Here is a 25,895-nt window from a genome sequence, read left to right as displayed (position 1 = left end):
GGTTCAGATCCTGGGCACGGACATGGCACTGCTCATCAAGCCACGCTGAGGCAGCATCCCACATGCCACAACTAGAAGGACCCACAACTAAAAATATACAACTGTGTACCATGGCAGTTTGGGGAGAAAAAGGAAAAATAAAATCTTAAAAAACAAAAAACAAAAAGGCTTAGTAAGTTCGTGTCATTTATCAGCTAATACAAATTTTGAATCCTTATTTTCTCAGTAACCATTCTTTTGTAATTTATAATTGATATAATATGCATTTAAGCAATGTCTCAAATTTATAGGAACTAACTACACTCTATAAAGGGTCTAAAATGTCCAAGTTATTAGCACTAGAATTTTTATCTCCTAGAATGTCAGTGGCTTAAGGAATAATGAATAAAGTCAAGGAATGTATTCACTTGAAGTCTTTTTAGATAATAGACATTTTACTGATTAGGAGCAAACTTTTCCTTTTAAAAGGGAAACATTTCTTATTTTTTTCTTTCTAGAGAGGGTTTGTAGCTTTTCTCCCACAATTTATTTTATAAACAAATGCCTACTTACCAGACAGGGATTTCACCTTTGATCTGTAACCTTTCTTCACTCCATGTCATGAACATCTTTTCACATCAATAGATAATATACATGATCATTCTTAATGGACACATGGTATTCCCATTGTACTACAATTTGTTTAAACTAATTGTTTTACCAAATGTCGCCCATTGTTGGACACTGAGGTTACTTTCAATTTTATTATTACAGAAACTTCAATAAGCATCTTTGTATACAGCTTTTTTGGAAGATAATTATAGATTCACATGTAGTTGAAAGAAATAGTACAGAGACCCCTCGTACACTTTGCCCACTTTCCTCCAATGGTAACCTTTTGCAAAATTATAATCAGGATATTGCTATTTCCTGTGTTACTTGAACTCAAATTTGTGTGTGCTTCCACAGCTTTTGGCACATGTCCAATTCTCTTGAACTAAACTTCTTAAAAGTGAGAATTGCTGGGACAAAGAGCTTGGCCTTTTGTCCAGATTCTGATGAAAGGGCTCATTTTCCCTTTGTCAACATTACCCTTGGGGATATGTTTAGGATATCCGTCTGTAACTCACGATTACTTTTCTTCTAGTACCTTTTTTAATAGTTTTGTTTTTGACATTTAAATATTTAGTCTATTTGAACTTAATTTTGGTGTAAGATGTGAGGAAGGGATTGGATTTATCTAACATTTCTTCTTCTAAAAGATTAGCCAGTGGCCCCAATTTACTGATATCATCAAGCAGTTGACCAGGTTATCAAAATAGTTGTTAAAGTAGGGAATCATTAAAAAAAACCCTGATGGGCCTCTATTAGGTCATGATGCCTATCTCTTAGACCTATCACTGTGGCTGCCAGGCACATCAGAATATGATCGGAATAGCTCTCAAAAGGAAGTGAAAAGGGATATATTTTAGAGTAAGGAAAAGGGTGTAGTGCAGGGGCAAAAAAGGGGCAATCAATGACTTGCAATGTTTTGAACATTTTATTAAAGTACAAAATTGTTGAAGTTAAGCTAAATGGAAACACATAGTAAATATTTACAAAAACATTGATAACAATACTCAAGTCACACACATGTAACACTGCAGAAAGGTCTCAAAGTTTACAAATTGAAAATTATGGCAATTTCCCAAAATGGATATAATAGCTCACTGCTGAGTATGGTATTGATATAATATGTACGATCTTTGCGCAAATGTTGTCCCTAACTCTTCTGTGATCCAGTGCTCCCTAGAAATTTGTTCTTTGGGAGATTTAGACTCAGAGGCAGCCAGAGGGGACAAGTCAAGAGTTGAGATAGTCACATAACTTATGGTCTAATTTTCTTCATCCTATTGACTGTGTTGAGGTTGTACAGACACAGTCAGGGTGTTTTTCTTCAGCCTCTGGTGGTATTCAAAAGGATATGAAGAATATGAGCAATTTCTCATTGCTTCAACAAAAAATCAGCACATAAAAGGCTGAGTGGGAAGTATTTGTACTAGAACTACAAAGTTCTATTTGATGGAGAATTACCTATAAAACTAAGATAAAACAGAGAATCATGCTTTATCTCATAGATACTGAAAGTAGGAAAGGAGGCAGAGCAGACACTTTTATATCAAAGTGATCCAATTTTAGCTTAATGGCCAATAAACAAAGTACATTATGCTGAAGTAACCACACAGCTACCTGTCCAGAAGAATTTAAAAACAGATTTTAAAGACAAAAGAAAACAGACAAAACAGACAAAGCAGAGAAGAAAACAAGGCCCACGAGATGGTTACTATTTAGACAGTATTGGACACTTGGGGTCTACGTACTTCACTTTGATGGCTCCAGATTAAAACTACCTTCCCCCAAAGTAAATTCAGAAAGGAGGAAATCAAGAGCTTTAGGTAACTTTAAAACTGGTCCTGGGCTCAATAGAACCATTAATTAAAATAATCACCTCACATTTTAAAACAGATCATCTTCATCTGATTCCTCGAGGTACTTTATAGGTTTCCTTGCCCGTCCGGATTTTGCACGAGGAGCCACAGTTGAGTCTAAGTCCAGATGGAAGTCATCATTCTCCTTGGATTTCTAAAAGACAAAAGCCCAAGTAATTTGCATAATGTCAACCTGACAGCATAATTTCAATGTAAAACATATATCAACAGACTACAATTCAAGGAGTTTTCCACCTTCTAATAAGCAGTAAGAAATAGATTCAAGGCAACTTGCATTGACTAAGTAAGTGGCATATTTAACTTTGTTACAACTAAACATATAGTAAAAGCTAATGGGTTATGGGATTTAAATTTATTTTCTTAAAAATGTGCTAAGTTATTAAGAGCAAAGCTTGACTATTGTTTCAAAAAACCTATAGCAAACGGACTGACTAGGATAAATACACACCTTGTTTGTGACTGCTTTAGAAATCATTTTCTCAAAATTAGAGTCAGAATCATCAGAAGTGGATGGCTTCCTTTTGCGGGGATTTTTGGTTTTGGGCATATCAGGCTTTTGAGAGACATCAGAATTCAAACCTGGATCTTTCTTGACTCTTTTTGTTGCAGGCTTTTTGGTGCCGGTAGTGGAGGTAGAAGACTGACCTGCAAGTCAACATAGGCATTTATCATGGCCACTCTTAGATGAACTGTTCTCACTGTGAACTTTTTTTGGCAAACTGTTGACTGCTTTTATTTAACATAGGAAAAGACAGCCCAATGGAGCTGAAAATACACTAGAGAACCAAAGTATCCTTAGGCATACAATTTTTTTATAGGTATATGTTTTACATTAAATATTTGCAATTGTTTCTAAATCCTATCCATGTTATAGGAATGAGCCAGATAATGCCTGGCATTTTGAGAAACACACTGATGTCAAAACTTTTGACCATCTTTTTTGTGTGTGTGACTGACGAAGATTGTCCCTGAGCTAACATCTGTGCCAGTCCTCCTCCGTACTGAATGTGGGACTCCACCACAGCACGGCTTGATGAACAATGTGTAGGTCTGTGCCCGGGATCCAAACCTACAGACCCCAGGCTGCTGAAGCAGAGTGTGCAAACTTATCTACTACACCACTGGGCTGGCCCCTTGACCACCAGTTTTGATTATAAAGATCTAAAGATTTGCTTTCAATTGGAAAAGATTTAATTTCAATTATCAATAGTAAATTTTGGGAATAAAAAATCAAATTGGTTTGTGTCAGCCAGTTAGTTAATCCCAATATTAACCCATCTCAAAGATTTAGGCTTACTTTTTGCTGCTATTTTTTTCACCGTCACCTTCTTTTTAGAAATAGGATTTATAATTTCAGTTTCAGCTGGGAAATCAGCAGCTGAAGAGCTTGGAGAAAGTGGTACACTGTCCTTGGCATCATCAGCATCAAGGTCTGTTACTTCAGTGGAAAGGAAAATAGTACATATAAGCAACATGTGAAAATCCATTTACTGCTTTGTTGCTGCTATGAATTTCTATTTAAACACCAAGTCTGCGACTTTTCTGGAATATTTAAAACACACTCTTATAACTTTGTTAAAATTTCTAGGTTTTCCAGCAGCGAAAACAGTTATTTTTTTTATCTCTAGCACCTAGCACAGTACCTAGTAAGCACATGATTACTTTTAGTATATTAAATGTACAACATCAATGTAATGCTAACAAGAACTTACATTTATTTTCAAAGGCAGGACTTGGATAGTGTAGTCCAGATTAGAACCCAGGTGGACCTGAGTGCCCCAGTAAAGCAGATTCCTCACTATTTTTAAACACATACCTGACACTGCACTTTTCTGTGTCTTCAGTTCTTTGTTAGCATGTCTAGAATAAAAAATAACATCCTGACAACCAATTCTAAATGTATCAAACAACGAAGAATATATTACTGACTATTACAAGCAATCATAAAATCCATATTATAGAAGATACTTACTTTAGGGAACTTTTAGTTTTAGGTAGACTAGAATCTGATGGGACAAAATCTTCCTCTTGAGTTTTTTCATCAAAATCTGAGAAAGGTTCATCTGAATCCAAATCCATTGTGAATTTGGTTTTTGCTATTAAAAACATACATATAAAAAGAATCAAAGAGGATAATAGGAGAAATATTTAGTCCACAGATTGATATAACATTTCATGAAGATTTAAGCTTCAGTTTAATATCCTAAAAGATGCTTTAGTTTTTCAAAAATCTAACATAATTACTGCTCTAAGATACAACAATTTCTGGAATTAAGTGCCCTGAAATGTATGGTCCATTCAAATCTTTCGGCCTATCTAGCATGTTCTTCAGTTTTCCTTACTTGCTGCTCTCCGTGGCTCTGTTTCTCGTGGAGGGACATCAAAATTACTTTCATTACTGCTCATATCTGATTCTGAATCAGACCAAGGGTTTCTCTTCTTTCCTTTGACTGGTTTAAATGGCAATGTAATTTGTTTCTTTGTCTTGGTATCTAGAAGGGAGAGAGAAATTAACCACTTTTGATAATTTTAGACTCAATTTTTCTCCATCTCTATCCATCCACCCATCCTTCAAATATTTATTATTGAGCTCTGTGCTAGTACGGGGAATACAATGGTGAACAGAAATGGATACAGTCCTTCCTCCTGTGGAACTTGATCATCTAATCCCATGAATAAATACAATGTGTTTATGTAGGGCATGTGGTATGTATCTACATGTGTATAAATACGAGGCTTCTCTAAGAAAGAGATGCTTGAGAGCTATCTGAAGGTTAAATAAGAGTTAACTAGTTGAAAAGAGGTGGGTGATGAAACATTCCAATTCAGGAAAGTGCATGTACAAAGGCCCTGTGAGAAAACATAGTGCCTTTGGGAAAGTGAAAGAAATCCATTATGGCTGGAAAGCATAAGCCAGGGGGAGGGTGACTGGTCTTCTTAAGGATTTTGTTTTAAACAGGGAACCTATATGACCAGATTTCCATTTTAAAAAGTTCTCTCAGATCGCAGTGTGGAGATTGGAAAGAGGCAAGAATAGATGCAAAGAGATCAACAGAAGGTTATTGCTGAAATCAAGGCAAGGGAGACAATTCAAAGACAAAAGAATGGCTAGGACCAAACCTTGAGGGGCATTTAATGGCTGATGAGTTAGGAGGTTTAAAGTCACTAGGTCTTGTTAATTCTGTTCCCCAAATGACTCTCATACCCATCCTTTGATCTTTACTTCCCTCTTCTTGGCCCACAAAGGTTACAATGGCAGTCTCTTTATTGGCCTGACATAGTCCTTTCTTCATATTCTTGTTAGATGAATTTTCCTTAAGTATACCCATTTCATATTCCCTAGTTGCATTTAATCTTATATATCCTCCCCCAACAACCTGGTTTTCTAATTTTCCATAATCTGGCTTAACTATATTTTCTTCTATTTCCCAATATAAAACCTCCCACTCTATTAAGAGGGCCTTTTCATTGTCTCATACATATTATATGCTCATTTTTCTTCTCCCAATCTAGGGATACCTAAATCTTACTCAATCTTCAAGGCTCTAGCCCAGGTTTGACCTCTTTCACAAAGCCTCTATAGTCTACATGTGCCCACACTGACCTCCCCTTTCTCTAAATCCGTACATGGCCTGTATATACTGCTTTACCTTTCTTTCTTGATAAACCTCTTGAAGGTGAATGCCCATGCTCTCCCACTTCTCGTGCCCTCACAATATTTGCTAGTGATGGGAACATACATGCTCAAAATACTTAACTGATTCATCGGTTTTACATGCTAAATGATTGCTAGCTAAGTTTAAAGTTAAAGGCGTGCTGCATTCTAAGGCCAATATAGAATTTTGCACAGCATGGCACACACAACACACTTTTCTTACTTCTTTTTAATGCTAAGATATTTCCATTTGTTTTAGTCACCTTTGTATCCCCACAGAACTGAGCACACATTATCAAGAATAGACACTTAAGGATAGACATATAAATCAATGGAGCAGAACTGAGAATCCATAAATAAACCTTAATATTTATGGTCACTTGATTTTTGACAAGGGTGAAGACAATTCAATATATTGTGCTGGGACAACTGGATATCCACATGCAAAAGAATGAACTTGGAATCCTTCCTTACACCATTTATAAAAAATTAATTCAAAAGGAATCACAGACCTAAATGTAATACTTAAAACTATAAAACTCTTAGAAGAAAACATAGGGGTAAATCCCAAAAGATTAGATATGACATCAAAAGCATGAGCAACAAAAGAAAGATAATGGATAAATTTGATTTCATCAAAATTAAAAACTTGCGCGCCAAAGGACATCCTCAAGAAAGTGAAAACCCATAGAATGGGAGAAAATATTTGCACATCATCTATCTGATAAGTGACATCTAGAATATATAAAGAATTCTTACAACAATAAAAAAGACAAATAACTCAACTTAAAAATGGGTAAAGGATCTGAATAGATTTCTCCAAAGAAATATAAATGGCCAATAAGCGCATGCAAAGATGCTGAACATCATTAGCCAACAGGGAGATGCAAACCAAAACTACAATGAGATACCACTTTATATCCACTAGGATGGCTAGATCAAAATGAAGACAATTAGCAAGTGTTGGTAAAGATGTGGAGAAACTAGAACCCTCATATGTTGTTGGTGGGAATGTAAAAGGTGCAGCTGCTTTCAAAAACAGCGTGGTAATTCTCCAAAACTTATACATAAAATAATTATATGACCCAGCAATTCCACTCCTAGGTATCTACCCAATAAAAACATAAGACCAAATAGAAACTTGTACATGAATGTTCATAGCATCACTATTCACAATAGCCAAAAGGTAGACCCAAATGTCCACTTACTGATAAATGGATAAATAAAATGTAGTATATCCATACAATGAAATACTATTTGGCAATAAAAATAAATGAAATATTGATAGATGTTATTACATGGATGACTCTTGAAAACATTGTGTTAAGTGAAAGAAGCCAGTCATAAAATGACCATGTATTATGTGATTCCATTCATACAAAATGTCCAGAACAGGCAAATCTAGGGACAGAAAGTAGATTAGTTGTTGCCTCAGGGTTAGGAGGAGTTGGGGGGGAAATGTGGAATGACCATAATGGAAACAATATTTGTTTTTGCAGTGAGATATTGTTCTAAAACTCTGAGCATACTAAAACCATTGAATGGTACACTTAAATGAGTAAATTTAGCATGTGAATATCTTAATGAAGAAATTAAAAAAAAAAGTAGGATCTAATATACTGTTTTCTTTAGATCCCAACTGAGGAATTCAAGTTGTCAAATTAACAGACTATTTCATTAAAAAAATGATCTTTTTTAAAATAAATCAAATCCCAGGCAATATTATGGAGGTTCAGGCATACTTCAGACATAGTCCTCCTTCATGTTACTTAATAAGAACTTATCACCTGGGTCCAGCCCCGTGGCTGAGTGGTTAGGTCCATGCACTCCGCTGCGGTGGCCCAGGGTTTCGCCAGTTCGAATCCTGGGTGTGGACATGGCACCGCTCATCAGGCCATGCTGAGGCAGCATCCCATATGCCACAACTAGAAGGACCCACAACTAAGAATATACAACTATGTACCGGGGAGCTTTGGGGAGCAAAAAGGAAAAAAAAAAATTCTTTGGGAAAAAAATAAAAGAACTTATTATCTATGTGGAACATTCTAGGTAACAGACACAATTTAATCTCGACTCTATACCATTTTCCGTAAATGGTATACCTGGTTGTCTTTTCTGTTTCTTCTCTAATCTTTGTTTTAGGCCTTCTACCTCTGTACCGTCCTCTTGAGGGCTTCCTTCAGTATTTTCACTCTAAAAGATAGCAAGACAAAAATGGTCAAATTCTGCCAACTTATTATTTGGAATAATATAAGGTCAAATACATATCTGGTCAAAGAGTGTTTTTTTTTCCTTTGAGTTTTGGTTGGAGCTCTGAATAAAGGTAAAAGAATGATTTTTTCAAGCTACTTAAACACTAAAAAATCAGGCTCATAAGATGGTTATGATTAGATAGGGGACAAATTCCAACTATGGAACTAGAAATTTTGTAATATAATTTGCCCAATTTTAAGTGGAAATATGCTTAAAGTATTTTATGTATAACATTTTCAAGAGTTTCACCTTAATTTTCTTTTTAAATTTCTTTTCTGCCTCTGCTTTCATCTCTATGGTCACTCGGGGGATGACTCTTTTTCCACTTGGAGAAGGCAGAACTTCAGCCCTTTGTGTTTTTTTCCCCTTTGCTTTCCCCCCTTTCCCAGGAAGTCCTACTTGTTCATCTTGTTTTTCTTTGGCCTCAACAGCCTACAAAAGGAATATAAGAAAGGAAGTTTATAAGCTAACAAAGACATTACAACATCTGTGTTACTTTATAGGGATAGACTAAAACGCAACAGTTAAATTGATTTCAATTTGTTACATCTTAAGATAAATTTGTGATAACCTGTTCCATAACTAGGTATATACCACCACAACAGTGAAGATATAATTAAGGCACACCTTGAAAAGCTAAGTATGGAGACAGAAGATTAGGTTCTACTTGATTCTACCACTTGATCTTTCTGAGAATAAGAAGGGGAAATTGGGTTGAGGATAAAACATATACATATATATATGTATATTTGTAAACTCAAATAAGAAATGAGAAAGGATGTGATATCAGTAATGTACACTTCTCTAATCAACTGATTGCAAGCTGGACATCCATACTGAAATGTAATATAAATTTGCATGCTAAGTCTTTTAGCTTAATTTACGAAATGAGATGTTTTTCTTATGTTAAAATAATGTTGGAAGACAAACATTATTAGGGAGATTTAGGTAACAAAGGATCTCCTGAAACTACTGATTAGCTAGCTCTCTGTCCTTTTAAGTTGACTTGGGGGATTGGGTTAGTCTTCCACATTTAAATTCTCTTTATCTTCTTAGTCCCAGGAGGTCCTTCCTTTTATGAAAATCAACTCCTGCGCCCTTTCCTCTCTTTGTTCAAAAACTTCTGGGTAGTATATATCCTGGCATCATTTACTTTATTCTAATAGCATTTAATAATCCGTTCTTTTATGTGTTATCTTGGAATGTTTCATTATGCCTCCTATATTCTTTCTATTTCCAATTGTGAAACTTCTTCACAAAGAGATATATTGCTAGAATACATTATTTCATTAATAAAAATTCTAACACGGGCATTATAAACTACACACCTCCAATTCTTCAATAAAAGCAGCCAAGTCTTCTTTCCACAAATCTGATGGACTCTTTCTCTTTAATGTTTCCAGCTCTTGCTCCTTCAGAAAATAATCAGAAAATTAAGTTACTTCATGTGCACCAAACAGCATTTTCATGCAGCAAGCACACAATTAAGTTTTTGCTTTTATCATTAGGACATAACTTAAGCAACATGTACCATCCTATCATCAACTCACTTTTTCATTTCTTAGTTTGCACAATTCATCTTTCTTTTCCTTAGTTAGATACCAAAGAGGCATATCAAGAAGGTAGTTGAAGGTTGGTCCAGAATCTGTTACAGAACCACTCTTTTCAGTTTCCTTTTCACTGTCACTCTCTTCATTTTCTTCTTCATCTGGAACCTAAATGAGGAATTGAAATGCAGCTTTAATAGGAAACGTGAAACACAGACATTAGATTATACAGTCTTTAATAATATAGAAAAATGTTACCCAAGAAATTACCTTTTGCTGGGCTTCTTTCCAAGCCTTCACAGGATCCGAATCATATCCCCTCTGAATCAGAACTTTAATCAATTCTTTCTTAGGCTTATTTTCTATTTTAAAAAATATAAACAAATAGTTTTGAGCAATATTTTAGGAAAGGAATAAGGTTTTACCATATTAAATCAAAAGATTAAAAGTGGAAATTAAACTATCTTTATCTGGCATAGATTTGTACATCTTGGTATATGGACAAGTCCCTAAACCATTGACAAATGTAAATTACCACAAGGGGGCAGTCAAATCACATATGAAGTTGTGATCTAATCATAAAATAGAAAACAGTCAAAATCTTTGTCTGATAACATCTACTTCAATTATACCCCCTGGTTTTTTAATTTCAACACTTGATTGGGCAAGTTTTTAGTGCCACCCATCCAAACCTCAATTTTCCTTGACTACGGTTCTCTATGATGCACTTGTTCCCTTTCTTTTTTCCAGTGTCTACTGCATTCAATTTATTAGACTATGAGGGATATTGAGAGTTACTAGCTATAGACAGAATGAGGTTTAAAGTACCACCTTTCATTAGTTAACTTGACATAGGTTTTATTTTTAGGCCCTCTATATTTATTCCTCAAGAAGACTGGATAGTCCTTAGTATTTTCTAAATTCCAGTCAACTGAATACAATCTTTATATTTTTCTTTTGAGTCATGTCCAATATCACTCATTTTAGCTTGGCCTTAAGCAATAATATCTGTGAAACTGGGGGATTGATATGCTATTGCTATTGAGGTCACATTGATTTTAATATTATATAAATTTCAGGTGTATATCATTATATTTTGACTTCTGTTTAGATTGCATTGTGTTCACCACCAAAAGTCTAGGTGCCATCCGTCACCATACATATGTGCCCCTTTACCCCTTTTGCCCTCCCCCTATCCCCTTCCCCTCTGGTAACCACCAATCTATTGTCGCTATCTATGTGTGTGTTTATCTATCTTCCACATGAGTGAAGTCATAAGGTAACTGTCTTTCTCCATCTGACTTATTTCACTTAGCATAATACCCTCAGGGTCCATCCATGTTGTTGCAAATGGCAAGATTTCATCTTTTTTAATGGCTGAGTAGTAGTTTATTGTATGTATATATATGTATATATATAGTTATTTAAAAAAATATTTATGAAAATGAACATGTAACCACTAAGTTAAACATTTTTGTGTACTATCAGAAAATTATCTTGTGATCACCAGTAACTTGTGTTGTCATGTTTTGGGACTTGCTATTGTATAACCCATTAGCTATCTGGCTTTCCTAGTTAGCCCTGGCCAGAGTTGAGCTATTTCTTTTAACCTTCCTTATACTCCAGTTTTAGTCAAAACTGTTTTCTTCCTGGTCACTTAAACTTTGACTTTGTTGCTTCTAGAACCTCTTTAAAAAAAATCCCCTAGGACATGATTCTTTCAGTGTTGAGTATACAATTTACTTATAATATAAACCATTTATAATCTTCCTTCCTGCCTTTTCTTTCCCTATCAGACTTATTATCTCTTCTCTTGATCAGTTTACACAGGGACCTCTTCTAGCTCCCTATTCTCTTCCGGTCTAAATGTTAACTAAATCTTGATTTCTCAAGATGCTCAATCTAGGAAAAGCTATCTCTTTCAAACTATAAATGCCTAAATTAGGCATTTGAAAGAAATGCTTGTATATGTAACCAGAAGAACTAAATGGATTTTGCCCTCTCTCCCCACCATTACTCTCACCAAAAATGTTTAAAGGAAGTTTGGCATGATTATGGTTTTAGTACAGGCAGTTATTATTCCAAAAACATACCAATGATTATTTTGCCATCTATTTTCTCTAAGATAAAGCGAGCCTGATTGTTCAGTTTAGCAGATTCAGCGCCAAGCATTCCTAGAAGCCATTCTTTTCTTAATCCATAATATTTAAGCCTGAGTTCAAAGAAGTCTCTTAGAATATCCAACACTGTGTCGTACTTCTTTAAACAGCCTACGTGGTCAAAGAGCACCTGAAAAGGAAAAACAAGATTAAAACCAACAAGAGATAAATTGGCTAATCTTTAATGATTTTAGAGAAGTGACCCTATTCTTTGAAAATATAAAAGTAGCCTAAGATATCCTTTTAAAATCGATACTAATCTTTAATATAAATGGAAACATATGTATCTCTCATAAAACCAGACATACCATAGAGTTGCATGTGAGACTAGTCTGGAGTTTGAAGACTTTGTGTAGTCCAACTCTTTCTGCTTCTGCCAGTTTTTCTTCAGTCATCTTCACAACAAACTTTACAGTGGTATCTGTATGGTATTCCCTATAATCTGTTATGAGAGGGGGTGTCTTCTCAGTGCCATTCAACATGGGTTCTAGAACCTGTTCTTTATAAGTCTGAATGAAGAAAGAAATAATCCTTTTGTAAGTTTCTAAAACATAGGGTCCTGAATATCAATAAGCATTAACACAAAAAGTATTAAAATCATAAAAATAAAAAAATAAATCTACAATTATTTACCTGGGTCCACGTTCTGATGGGAAGCTCTGAGATTTCAATGGTTGTGGAATTAAGAATAGCCACTTCACCACTAATCACATATTGATTTGGAGCCAGCTCTTCAATAGTTCCCTTGAAGTTCTTATAACTCGGAAGCTAAATTGGTGTTTTAAAAAAGAATATATTTTCTAAATGTGATACTAAAAACAGAAATCACAAGACTATTTAACAAAAAACCTAACTAACATTAAAGCATGAAATAAACTTATATTTGTGTCTTCTTTAACCATAGTCTACTGAATTGAAACCAGAGGAAAACTAAGGTTCCTAATATAGAATAGTTACCATTGGCAAAGGTTCTTCTCCATCCATCAAACGTCTGATGTTATTCACAATTTCACGAACATCAAAGTTAGGGATTTTGCAGGACCATCCAGTACCGATTCCTTCCGCGCCATTTACCAGCACCATGGGTATAATAGGAATGTACCATTCAGGCTCAACACGTTGGTTGTCATCATATAAAAACTTTAATGTGTGATCATCTTTTGGTGGAAATAGCAACCGAGCCAACGGGCTAAAAAAACAAAGAATGTTATTTTACAAAAAACACTTAACTTTGATGGAAAGGACATGTGTTATCTCATACATATACATGAACATTACCTTGGCCTTACTTGCTGATTAACACTGATTTAACAATATTTGAGCAGTTTCTATGTGCCAGGGACTGCAGACATAAAGTTTCAGCCTTGAAGGAGCTCACATGGAAGTACAGAGAGGTAGCCAACAAACATACATTTTGTCAGGTGGTGGGGTAAATGCTAAGAAGAAAAATAAAGTAGGTAAGAGTGATTGAGGGGATGCTAAAGAATGGTAAGCACTTTCTGATAGGATTACATTTGAGCAGGGAAGAAACTGAGAGAATGAGCCACGTGGTTATCTGGAGAAAGAGAATTTCAAGTAGAAGGACCCACAAGTAAAAGGCCCTGAAGAGGGAATGTGCTTGACATGTTTGTGTACAGGCAAAGAGGCAAGGAGCAGAGATAGTAAGAGATGGAATCAAAAGACATGGGGAGTGGGGACACAGACCATGTAGAGTCTAGTTAGCTAAAATAGGGCTTCAGATTTTACTCTGAAATGAAGAAGTTCCAAGGTTCTGAATCAGAGTGACCTATTTAAAAAAACTGGCTGCCGTAAGAAAGAAGGATGGTAGAATATAATAGTTTAGATGAATGAGATGGCTTAGTAGTTTTCTAATAAGGAGTCTATAGGATTTGTTGATGAATTGGATGCAAGTATGGAGAAAAGGAGTCAAGGGTGATTCTAAGATTTTTAGCCTGAGAATTAGAAGGATAGCATTCCATTTACTGAGACAGGAAGACTAAGGATTTGGTTTTGAACTTATGTTTGAGATATTTATTAGACATCCAAGTGATAAATAATGAGAGGGTAGTTGGGCATAAAATTTAGAGGTCAGGGCTGAAGCTCTGAGACTGGATGTATGAGATATTATCCATGGATGGGAAGTAAATATAGCTAGTGGAAAGAGATCTGATGAAGGAGTCCTGGGGTAGGCCAGTATTTAAAGGTTGGGAAGATGAGAAGGATCCAGCAAAGAAGACTAATAAGGAGGAAAACCAACAGCCTCGTGTCTTGGAGGGCAAACACAAAGAGTTTCAAGGATGGAGTGATTAAATTGTATCCAGTGCTGCTGAGGGTGAATAAGATAACAGCTGAAAATTGACTATTCATAATGTACTTCCCATAGACTAGTAAACAAAGTAAAATTTCAACTGTGGTGTTTAGGAAGAATCAAGTTCTTCTTTACTCTAACAGACTCTACAGCAGGGTTTCTCAACTTCAGCACTGTTGACATTGTAGGTCAGACAGTTCTTTGTTGTGAGCAGGCTGTCCTGTGCATTGTAGAGCATTTAGCAATATCCCTGGCTTCTGCCCACTAGATGCCGGTAGCACAGCTCCCCTAGTCACGATAATCAAAAATGTCTCCAGACATTGCCCCACGTTCCCTGGGGGGCAAAATCTACTCTGGTTGAGAATCACTGCTCTACATGAAGAAAGAAAAGAAAATATAAGAAATGGAAGCAAAACATTTATAGTTTGGCAAGGAAACAATACTTCTAAGGGACAGAAAGGCTCGGGCATCAAACTGAAATAGAATTTTGATTTTCTGCTCATTGCAAAGAATAGCATAATTAAACTTTAATGAGCTTGAAAATTAATAATCTAAGCATCTGTATCAAATACACATTTTCTGATTAATTGAATTTTTCTATTTTTGGTCAACTAAATCTCACAATAGTTCAAAATTGGAAATGGCAAGTATTCACTAAAAATTTAAAGCATACCCACCTGAGCATTGTGAAGATGTATCGAGGACTAGCAGAATCCTTGCCACCATGCAGCCTGGTACCAAACTGACCAATAGGCTGCAAGAGGTTCAAATTATTGCTACCCACAAAATTCTGAGCCAAATTGATAATGGTCATCATTAGCGACATCTGGGGGGTGGGGAGGGGAGAAAAAAGATTCATTATCTAATCTGCAGGCTTTAAATAATATGTATCCATGATTATGACTTTGCAGGTATTTCTGCTATAATACTTTCTGGGAACATCATAGATTGTGTGTTTACCTCACCATGATGATAAGAGGACATCTCAGCTACTGACCCAGCTAACTGGGCAACCTTCACCTCTCGCTTGTCATTCCGTTTGAAACATGTAAACAAAACCTTTCTCTGACCTGGTTTCAAACCTTCAGAATGAAAGAAGTACAAATATGAGTATCCTCAATGTAATAATTTCTTGGCATTAATTTCCATCTTATGATAAAAACAGGCTAATAAATTAGAACTCACCATCCACCATAGATGGGATAGATCTCTCATTATCAGAATTTGAGAACAGGATAAGTTCCTTGTTTATGAAGTCATTGTATGTCAGATATGTGGTAGTTTGCCCATATAAGTAATCCTGAGGGACCAAAGAGAATATTACATCATCTAGTTTAAAATAAAAAATATTACTGGTCTTAACAACGCTTAACACAAAAATAAAACAAAGAATCCTCTTAACAGTATAATTTCTATTGTAAATCCCTCAAAAATACAGAATTATGCGGAAGTATTTTACATGTTTTAAAGATAAAGCAAGTCTAAATTGCTGCATAATTAGAAAAAAAGTACATTGCCTTTGTAATTTCTTTCAGGTCCAATACATTTATGTAGCAGTCTAAATAAGAATAAGAATATTTATGTAGTTATCTATTGTTAAACTTTTTACTGAAATAACTATTCAGTGACTTTAATTTGCTACAACATCAATTCTAAAAGGTCAGCAAATAATATATTTTGTGGCATATATGTAAAATTTTTACCTCAGGAAGGCCAAGTAACTTTCGTTGCCTTCTATCCTCCATGAAATGAGTTAACCATTCCTTTCGATCATCTATCTGTTTTTTGCTAAAGGCCTACAAATTAGAAGATGAAAAAGATGTCACTGGTACTAATAGGTTGCAAAATATCTCTTCTATAAAAAATAAGCAAACAACAAAAACTCAATTTTCTGAAACATCTGGTTCCTTTCTCTGGTATATGTTTACTGAAAACATTCTATTCTGTAAAACATTCTATTATATGAAAATTTAAATGTTTCAACTGACTAGCTAAAGCATTGACTTCTAAAACTAGTATGTATGTGTAAAATACAACTCAAACTCACCAGGCTGATTGCAGCATCATCTTCAGGACCAGAATATTTGAATTGGATACGATGTCTTTTCATATCTGCAAAATATTCTTTAGCTTCTTTTGATGTGCTGGTGCCCAAACCTACAAAATCAAAAACACCAAGTTACTCCATATAACCTTGTACAATGATATATAACAAAATGAGAAGTTCTACATGAGTTTCATTACAAACCTTTGTAATACTTGACTTTCCATTTTTTATGATTTGGAGTAGAACTCTTCCATTCTTCAAATTCAGGGAGGCTATAGAATGCCATTTCTTGCTTGTTTTTAGACACCTGTGGTAAAGGAAACATTGCAGTTGCTTTGCATACTGCTGGATCTCCTGCATACCACCATTCATCACTGGGGTTATTATATGTGTACCCATGGTTGAGGAGTAGGGTCTTTTTTTTTTTTTTCTTTTTTCTCCCCAAATCCCCCCAGTATATAGTTGTATATTTTAGTTGTGGGTCCTTCTAGTTGTGGCATGTGGGACGCCACCTCACTGTGCCACGTCCCCGCTCAGGATCCGAACCTGGTGAAACCCTGGGCTGCCAAAGCGGACCACATTATCTTAACCACTCGGCCATGGGGCCGGCCCCGAGGAGTAGGATGTTAAAATACCCATTATGGTATGTTAGAAAATAGCATACCTTTACAATGGGAGTGATAAATTCCTCCAGAAAACGATGTCGCAGAAGAGAGGGCCAATTGTGATGGATAAAATTAATCAGCAAGCCTTTGATGTGGGAACCATCTTGGTCCTAGAAATATTTGGAAAGCCAAAACACTAAAAATTCTTTTAGAAACTAAAAAAATTATGATTGACACAGGTAATTTCTCAAAAAACTTTCTATGGGGATTAAAAGAAAAGGCTTTTCAAATTCAGACTGACTTAACCTGTATATGCAATATACATTATATAAGTAAAATATCTGATTAAATATGGACTAGAGATAATGAATAAAACTCTTAAGTTAAATAATTTCCTCTCATGGCAGGAAAGCAATGAAACAATAAGACACGTTTAATTTACTTTAACAATCTATAAAGTATTTGACAACAAATCTGACCTGATCTGTCATAATCATTATCTTCCCATAACGAAGAGTCTTCAATGAATCTTCATCTTCATAGTTTTTCTTGTATTGAAGACCCACAATCTTGATGATATTGTTAATTTCGGCATTTTCCATTATCTGAAATGAACATCCACCAAAAAAGTAATGTTTTGTTTACAAATTTGAAAAGAACAACGAAATACAACAGTATATGTTGCTTGGATTTTCTTGAGCTTCTGTATTAGGCTAATTTATAAGGCAGAAAGATCTGTTAAGTTATGATATAACGTATCCAATTTCCTAAAATAACAAGAACAAGCTGTCCAAGATATATTTCAAAATGCCCAGTGAGGGAACGAAAAATAGGCATGAAGTCCTGCATTACAAAACTAGATTTACATTCTAAAGATGGTTTTTATATTCTACCTGTTTATGAGAAGCTTCTCGAACATTGAGTATTTTTCCTCTAAGAGGGAAAACCCCATATTTGTCTCTTCCAACCACACCAAGGCCTGAAACAGCCAAAGTTTTAGCTGAGTCTCCCTCAGTCAGAATAAGTGTACACTCAGTTGAGTTTCGGCCCCCTAAAATAAAAACACACAAATTAATATTAGTTTTAGTTCACTCTCAAATATACTAACTCAGACATGTGATGAAACACAAATAATTTACAATTCCTAACACATTGGTTTAGGAATAAAATGGAGCTAATAATTATATTGCTGCTAAAGATTCATTTGATCATCTATTAAACATATTTCTTGGTGATGGAGTTCAGGACATGGTACCCCAAAATACGGCACCTTGGCCTATTGACTATTTTAAACTGAAGTTTGAGAAAATGATAGAAGCAGGAATCTCTCTGACCTCCTCCCTAAACTTTCTCTCGTGAAGCAGGCCATAAGACCCTTACGTGAGAGGTGCCTTACCTATACCCAGAGGAAAGGAACATTCTTATCTCCAAAACAGAGGGACACCAAAAAGAATCTGAATGAACAGGCCTTGCTAAGTTTCCCCGCATTTACTGTACTTAGCTCATAACCTTTGCCTTTTTTTCTTTTTTTTTGAGGAAGATTAGCCCTGAGCTAACATCTGTCACCAATTCTCCTCTTTTTTGCTGAGGATGACCGGCCCTGAGCTAACATCCGTGCCCATCTTCCTCTGCTTTATATGTGGGATGCCTACCACAGCATGACTTGCCAAGCGGTGCCATGTCTGCACCTGGGATCCGAACTAGGGAACCCTGGGCCACCAATGCGGAATGTGAGAACTTAACCGCTGCACCACTGGGCTGGCCCAACCTTTGCCTTAACATATCTTTCCACAACTTTCCATTCTTCATCAAACCTGGCATAAAACCACTCAGGTTTAACCATTTCTTTGTATCTTCATTTCCTTATGAAGGTTCCAGTATCACATAAAACTTACATTAAATAAATTTGTATGCTTTTCTCCCGTTTGTCTTTCTCAATTTAATTCTCAGATCTAGCCAGGGATATAAGAGGGTCAAGGAAAACTTTTTCCTTCTGTACTTTAGGTAAAAGATCACTGCATAAATATCCTTGTTTTATACTCCAAAATAATCATTTCAACATTATTTATAACAGCCAAAAGTTGGAAATAACCTAAATGTTCTATAACAAGGAATTGGTTGATTTTTAACAAAGTTAAAACAAATTCTGTTGCATATTAAGTGTCAAGGGAAAAATATCAGTGGTATGCTGTTAAGGAATAAAACATTAACTACAAGATTTAAAGTTTGGAACATTATTAAATGTGTAGTACCTGCATCATTGGCATCATCAAGTTTGGGAATTCCCTTGATTCTGTTATGTTTTACAGCTGAACACTTCTTGTTTAACTGTACTTGGGCCTTAAACTTCACCCAGTTTAGTATGCTTTCTACGATACCACAGCCAATTGCCTGAAAAGGAGAAGACTCATGTTAGGAAAGAAGAGTTCTATTGGAAATCCAGAATACAAATCAGCTCCTATAAAAATAAAAATATTTCAAAGATTGAAAAGAGGTGGAACAATAATTTCTGGATAGAGGGTGGCACATCTTTCTGTCTCAGGTTATCACTACTGAGGGAGTTGGTTCCTTTGGGTTCATTTATTCAATATTTACTGACTATGTACTTATATTGTGCTAGGCACTGAGACACATGTTGGAGATCTAATGGTTAAAACAAATTAGACATGGTCCTTGTCCTCATGGAATTTAAGATACAACATGGAAGACAGAAACAAGAAATTACAAGTGTGATGTTATGGATAAGTGGAAAGTGTGCTATATATAATAATATATGCCCAGTACTATATTGGAATCAACTTAGTTGGGAAGAGGGGTAGAAAGTAAAGGCTTTCCTGAGGAAATGACATTTAGGACCTAAAGTAGTTAGCCAGGTGAAAAGCATTTCAAGCAGAGGGATTAGCATGTGAAAAAGCTCTAAGGAGGGGAAGAGTACTATGCTTTTGAGTAATTTAAAGCAAGTAGGACTGAAACTTACACATAGGAAAAAATGGCACTGAGATGAGGTTGGACATGGCACTGTCTTACAGGCCAAATAAGGAACTTGGACTTTTTCTAAGAGAAGAAGTCACTGAAAGACGTCAAGAGTGAAGACAAAAATGTGTGCTTTAACACAAAAAGATTACTTAAGAGCATTGCAAAAAAAAGGACTGAAACAGTAAGAACGTTTAAGAACCTATTATAGTAACACAGAAAAGAGATGATAGTAGGAGGCTACCAGGGTATTCAAGAGGTGATTCTTACTGGTTGGATTAGAGAGTAAGGAGGATGAAAAGAAGGCTCCCAGCTTTCTTGTTTATGCAGTCTAGTGGTTGACCGGGGCCTTTTACTAAGACAGGAAATAGTTTTATTCTGGGGAAGTGGGGGGCTCCTTGTGTGGAGATCATTAAGCCTGGAGATAATTAATTCAGTTGTGGATGTGTCAACTGAGAGCAACCTTAGGCATTCAATGCTTGCATTCAATGCAGTTAAATGGGCTGAATTCAGAACTGATCTAAACTGAACGGTGATATGTAATGGGGAAATATAGGCATATAGATGGTAATTAAGGCCCTGGGTAAGACCAGTGAGATAAAAGCTGTTTTTTTAATTTCCTTTTCAGAGTGAGAAGACTTGGAGCAGTGCATGTGGGAGGAATCTTTGTTTCTGCAGAACCAAGAAGGGCAATGGAAAATAAAGTAAGGTACTTCTATTTTTTATTACCCTCTAAGTACTCACAGCTTTGATGAATTTTTCACTTAATTGGCATGTTGATCCAAAGTTCTTGGCTTGTAAAGTCATGTTTTCTTTTGTCTGAGAGTCAAAGGTTGGGTTTTCAATTAAGGCATTCACAAAAATCCACATGTGATTTTTCACCTGCAGTAAAAGTTGGTATTAAATCACTAAAAACTTACTCATGCTTTACTTATAGCCTTTCTCTTCTTCCTTGACTTTAGAAAAAGAAAACTGTTCTAAAACACCATACCTGATGTGCTTTTACTGCAACACCACCCTTGTTCTTCTTCTTCACAACATCGACAAGCTTAGTGACAATCTGATCAGCTACGTAATCAACATGCCTGCCACCCTAAATGAGGAAAAATACCAAATTGCAAAGCTCAGAATCCTTAAAATTATAATAATCAAACATTTAAAAAAAAAATCTAGGGCTGGTCCTGTGGCCTAGTGGTTAAATTCAGCATGCTTTGCTTCAGCGGCCCAGGCTCAGGTCCCACTCGCTGGCAGCCATGCTGCAGCAGTGACACACAAATAACAGAGGAACACTGACATACATGTTAGCTCAGGGCGAATCTTCCTCAGCATAAAAAAATCTAACTTACCTTCCTTTATAACAAAGTAGCCAAATACTCAAATTCATCTTACATATTAAAAACAGTAAGAACACTTATATGTAAAGATAAATCATGATTAATAATTTGGCAGTAAAATTACCTTTGAAGTAGCAATGCTGTTGACAAAGCTAATTTGCTGAAAGCCTTTTTCACTCATTGTTAAACACACTTCCCACCTGTGGTTTACTTGTTCATGTATAATTTTCAATGGATTGCCAGTTTCATCTACCTTATCCTTCAAATACATGTCCACATAGCTACGGAATCCTTTTACCTGTACAGGAATTAAAAATAATGGTATAAAAAAAAGTTATAAAAAGTAGATTCAATAACGGGCTATGAGGACTTTTCAAAACTAATGAAATAGTGTTCACTGATGGGCATAAGAGAATGGTCATTAAAGGTCACAAACGAATTTAGATGTTTTTTTGAGAAAGAAATTTCCTTCAGTAAGTTTAAAATGAGCTGACTGAAAAATATGGAATACTGTTTTCTTATCAGAAACATATCTGAGAAGTGGTAGGAAAAACATATGGAGGGAAACAAATCAATTGTGCTTTTGACAGTGTTCACAAGTCCCTCATTATCCTTAACACTCAGGAAAATACTTACTGGCAGCTTATTTCCGTTAAGAAAGACTTTGACATCTTTAGTGGATCCAGCAATATCATATGCTCGTCTAACCATTAGTGCAACAATATCTTTGTCTAGGCTTTGCATTTTAAACTTAGACAAATCAGGGTGGAAGGTAATACACGTATAATCTTCTCCGTTAAAGGGCTTGAGTTCCATCTCACCAGCTCTCCCCATATTATCCATCCATGTCTAGAGAAGTAAAGAATAGGAAAGACGAAAAATTTAAGTCATCTCACAAACTACAACTAAATAATACAAATTTATAAATCCTAAAAAATAACCTAATATATGTTCAAGAATAACTTTCCATAATTTATTAGCTTACAAATTATGTTAAATTAAACCAACCATTAACGCGATTATAAATTGCTATAATATAATTTATAATCAAGGCACAAGATACCAAGTTACTTGCCTGTTTGAACATTTTCTTGTATTCTCTACTGGCTGTTTCCACAGTAAATTTGGTACTAAATATGTTACACAATTTGGCTCCATAGCCATTTCGACCACCTGGGCAAATAAATAAAAAATACTACTTAATTGTTATTATCTCATTAACAGCTTTATTTCTTAATCACTGGCAAAGGTATTCAATTATAGATTTACTCTCATATTTTTAAACTTTATGCCACACATAGTCATTGAAAAAATGCATTTTTTCAGCAACAAATATTTCCTTTATTTTTCTCAATACTCTACCTGTTACTTTCTTTTCATCATCATCATAGTTACTAGAAGTTAGGAGCTGTCCAAAGATGAGAGCTGGGACATACATCTTCTCAACTTTGTGTTCAACAACAGGAATACCTTTTCCATTATTCCATATGCTAATTAAATTGTTTTCCCTAAGAAAAGATTGACATTTTTATTGTAAAACAAAAGTTAAACTTGTGCTTAATATTTTAATATCATCATTTCTAAAATACATAAATTCACAAGTCTCAATTTCTTTATGACTCGTTTTCATATATACCTTCTGAAATTCAGCAAGAAATACCTTTCCTATCATGCTTAGTTCCTGACACTCCTAAAATAGGAGCCAAGAGGAAAAAAATTTAAATCTTTTCCAACACCTGGGCAGACACTGATAATGCTGAAAAAACACGAAATTTTAAAACGTTAGGGAACAGAGGGAAATGATTTATGCCCAATGGAAAGAAAAGGACAAAATTTGGAAACAGTATTATTATACCACTTTTAAGAGGATCATCTGTACTATCCCAGCTCCCTTAGCTTTTCCATCCAACAAAGCACATTGCAAAACAAATATGAAAGGCAAAGACATTATCAACTGTAAACTGCCCTCCTTGCCAATAAAATGCTAAAAATTTATTTGGACTATTTATCTCTTAATTGAAGTTAATTTTCAGAAGATAATATATTTTATCTGGATACACACTATGGTTCTTATTTCAAATAGTACTTAGTATTATCCAAAAAAAAAGACTAATTAAAACTAACTCCATATTTTTTAAAAGACAATGATACCAAGTCCTTAAGAGCATTCAAGTACATCATTAACACCTACATTTCCCAAAAAGAACCTAAAGTATAGTTTATGTCATAACTGATCAGGCTAATACAAAGGTGAAATAATGATGCTCGCCACCCACAAAAGGACACTCAGCATTTATAACCAGAAATGTTAGATCAAATTATTCTCTATCACCACCTGCTGGTTTACTATTTGAATAGCATCAGAAGAAAAAGTTAAAGCTCTAGACCCCAGAATACTGACAGTAATTATTGGAGATGCTTACTGAAGTATTTAGTGATGAAGTGTGATAATGTCTGTAATTTATTTTAAAATGCTTCAGAAAAAATATAGATGGGGCAAATATAGCAAAGTGTTGATAACTGTTGAATCTAGGTGATAGGTATCATCGATTATTCATTTTAGCATTCTGCCTTTCTGTGCTTTTGCAAACTTTCATTTAAAAAAAGCCAACCTCCTTATAAATCAAGTAAATGCAACTAACAGTAACAATGAGCTATAACAACAAAAGACCAAGAGACTCACGGGTCAATTGTGACTCTAATACAAGACATTTTTGGGTCCCTTTGTTTGTTGTCTGCAGCATTAACTGAAAATAAAACACATTTGTAAGTGAAGTATTTAAAAAAACATTCTATAACTCTACGATATAGAAAGAAAAAAATCTCAAACAGCACAGGAGTAGCATTAATGAGATGTTAATTTAGCAATTTTTATTCAGAGTACTGTTCCTAGAAAACAATTCAACTTCCTGACTCCAGTAAACTGCCTCACCTTTGCCAGGTATTGTTTGAAATGACACAGCTCTGGCTACAGAGGGTTTGCTAGGAATGATGCTTTTTATGAAGGATTTGGACTAGTAGATCTTTATCTGAAAGAATTTACTCACCTAGAATCTCATCAAAGATTTTGTATAAACCAGGAACAAAAGTGACTTCCCTATAGTTAATGCCAACGTCTTCATCGTAAACCCACATTTGCTAGAAATAAGGCAAAGGAACATAGTTATTTTTACCCTATATTGACTCTGTTTTATCATCATGATTACTGTAATGTCTTCTGGAGTAAATACAACAATATAGATACGATAGCTTAAGCCACTTCCAGTGACACTCAAAGTACATGAAGTATAGAAAATTAATCTGGAAAATTAACTGCATGTAATTAGCTTGGCTTTACCTGGGTCACTAATTCCACGGAACCAATGTAGGTGTCTGGGCGGAGCAAAATATGTTCCAACTGCGTTTTCTTTTGATAGATTCTTTCAACGGAGAGTCTTTTCTTCGCATCTTCATTTTTCTTTGCTTTGTTGATTTGCATATTTTCATTTATGGGCTAGCAATTTAAGAAAAAGGAAGAAAAGGGATTTTTAACCATAGGTTTATCAGAAACGATAAACGTCTACCATGATGATATGCTTATACACACTATAACAAATCGTCCTCTTTTAGTAGGTACTGGTGAAGTTTACGTCGTTTTGTGCAAATACGGCATTTTAAGGCAACTGAGGCCAGGTTCCCGGGTGGCAGTGTGAGTAGACGTGTGGTCTCACCAGGTCTGTCTGACATGGAAATATTTTCCTCCAATGTTTTGTTTAGCAACAAAATACACCCAGTTCTTTCATCTACTCCGCAAACATTCACTGAGCGCCTGCTCTGTCCCAGACACGTAACAGATTCCTGTTCAGCAGCCGTTTGGGAGGCTATCGATCAATGCTCCGGCCGTGTTAACGTTCCGAACAGGAAGGACAGATTTTGAGCAACACGCCGGCTCCTTAATGGGAACCCTGTGCCGTGCCCTGCCCCTCCCAAGCTCAGGGACGTTCAACGCCGTTTCCGAGCGGAGGGGAGGAGAGGGAAGCATCCGTGTGCGGTGCTTCAAGTCACGCGCGGACCACGGTAACACACATTTACTACAGGACCAGGCGAAGCCCGTCCCTAGAAACAGTCAAACGAAAACAACACCCTCGAGGCCGCTTTAGCCGCGAATACTTCACTATCAGCACCATAAGGGGGTTTCACCCCCCTCACGATCACGCCGAGCCCGGGAGACCAGGGTCGCCCCGGAATACCGGCTCCCAGCCCGCCGCGGCCAGGCCACAGCCCAGGAGCCTCACCCCTCGCGGGCAGCCAGAGATACCGCTCCACGACCCGCCTCTCCCGCGAGCTGTACCTGCAGCGGTGACACGTCCATGATGACGGTCGTGAAGGGGCTCGAGAACCCTGCGAGGGACTAAACCGGCGGGACGCACGAGACGATCGCGGAGCAAGCGACTTCTCCACAGACGCGCGTCGGTTAGGCGAGTTCCTCCAGTCCCATTTGAACTTTCCTCTAGCCCGCCCAAACCAGGTAAGCCAATCCCTGATTCGCTCTCACCGGTTGTGTCCC

General features: G+C 36.0%; 1 protein-coding gene across 3 annotated transcripts; it reads right to left on the bottom strand.

Annotated features, from left to right (window-relative positions):
* Positions 1–1,504: 1,504 nt before the first annotated feature.
* On the bottom strand, positions 1,505–25,895 carry TOP2A (DNA topoisomerase II alpha). 3 transcript variants are annotated; one of them, XM_023652551.2, is made up of 35 exons: positions 25,680–25,895; positions 24,687–24,842; positions 24,397–24,487; positions 24,033–24,096; positions 22,712–22,857; positions 22,425–22,522; positions 21,986–22,198; positions 21,474–21,647; positions 21,007–21,108; positions 20,760–20,897; positions 19,295–19,433; positions 17,936–18,093; positions 17,522–17,647; positions 17,102–17,212; positions 16,639–16,744; positions 16,438–16,547; positions 16,094–16,186; positions 15,576–15,690; positions 15,351–15,472; positions 15,068–15,216; positions 13,040–13,271; positions 12,716–12,850; positions 12,391–12,591; positions 12,017–12,212; positions 10,194–10,285; positions 9,927–10,091; positions 9,705–9,788; positions 8,626–8,808; positions 8,226–8,316; positions 4,811–4,960; positions 4,441–4,564; positions 4,285–4,328; positions 3,766–3,906; positions 2,917–3,113; positions 1,505–2,601 (listed from the first exon to the last, which is right to left on the bottom strand). In XM_023652551.2, the coding sequence occupies exons 1-35, from the start codon at positions 25,698–25,700 to the stop codon at positions 2,476–2,478; spliced, it is 4,593 nt and encodes a 1,530-aa protein (XP_023508319.1). In that variant the 5' UTR covers positions 25,701–25,895; the 3' UTR covers positions 1,505–2,475. The 3 variants fall into 3 exon arrangements, with proteins under 3 accessions (XP_023508319.1, XP_023508320.1, XP_070083431.1); XM_023652552.2 differs by having other exon boundaries at positions 25,624–25,725; XM_070227330.1 differs by lacking the exon at positions 25,680–25,895 and adding an exon at positions 25,472–25,628.

The sequence above is a fragment of the Equus caballus genome, chromosome 11, assembly GCF_041296265.1.
Source record: "Equus caballus isolate H_3958 breed thoroughbred chromosome 11, TB-T2T, whole genome shotgun sequence".
Taxonomy (NCBI): domain Eukaryota; kingdom Metazoa; phylum Chordata; class Mammalia; order Perissodactyla; family Equidae; genus Equus; species Equus caballus.
Note: the sequence above shows the minus strand (reverse complement) of the source record. Positions and strands in the feature narration are given on the sequence as shown.

What these genes read in the sequence shown, in the direction of transcription:
- TOP2A (XM_023652551.2), bottom strand. Translation starts at nt 25,700, where the DNA reads ATGGACGTGTCACCGCTGCAG. An exon ending in CCATCAGAACGTGGACCCAG is followed by an intron (nt 12,592 to 12,715) that starts GTAAATAATTGT and finishes TTCTTCATTCAG; the next exon opens with ACTTATAAAGAACAGGTTCT. An exon ending in GAAAAAAATAGCAGCAAAAA is followed by an intron (nt 3,114 to 3,765) that starts GTAAGCCTAAAT and finishes GTTGACTTGCAG; the next exon opens with GTCAGTCTTCTACCTCCACT.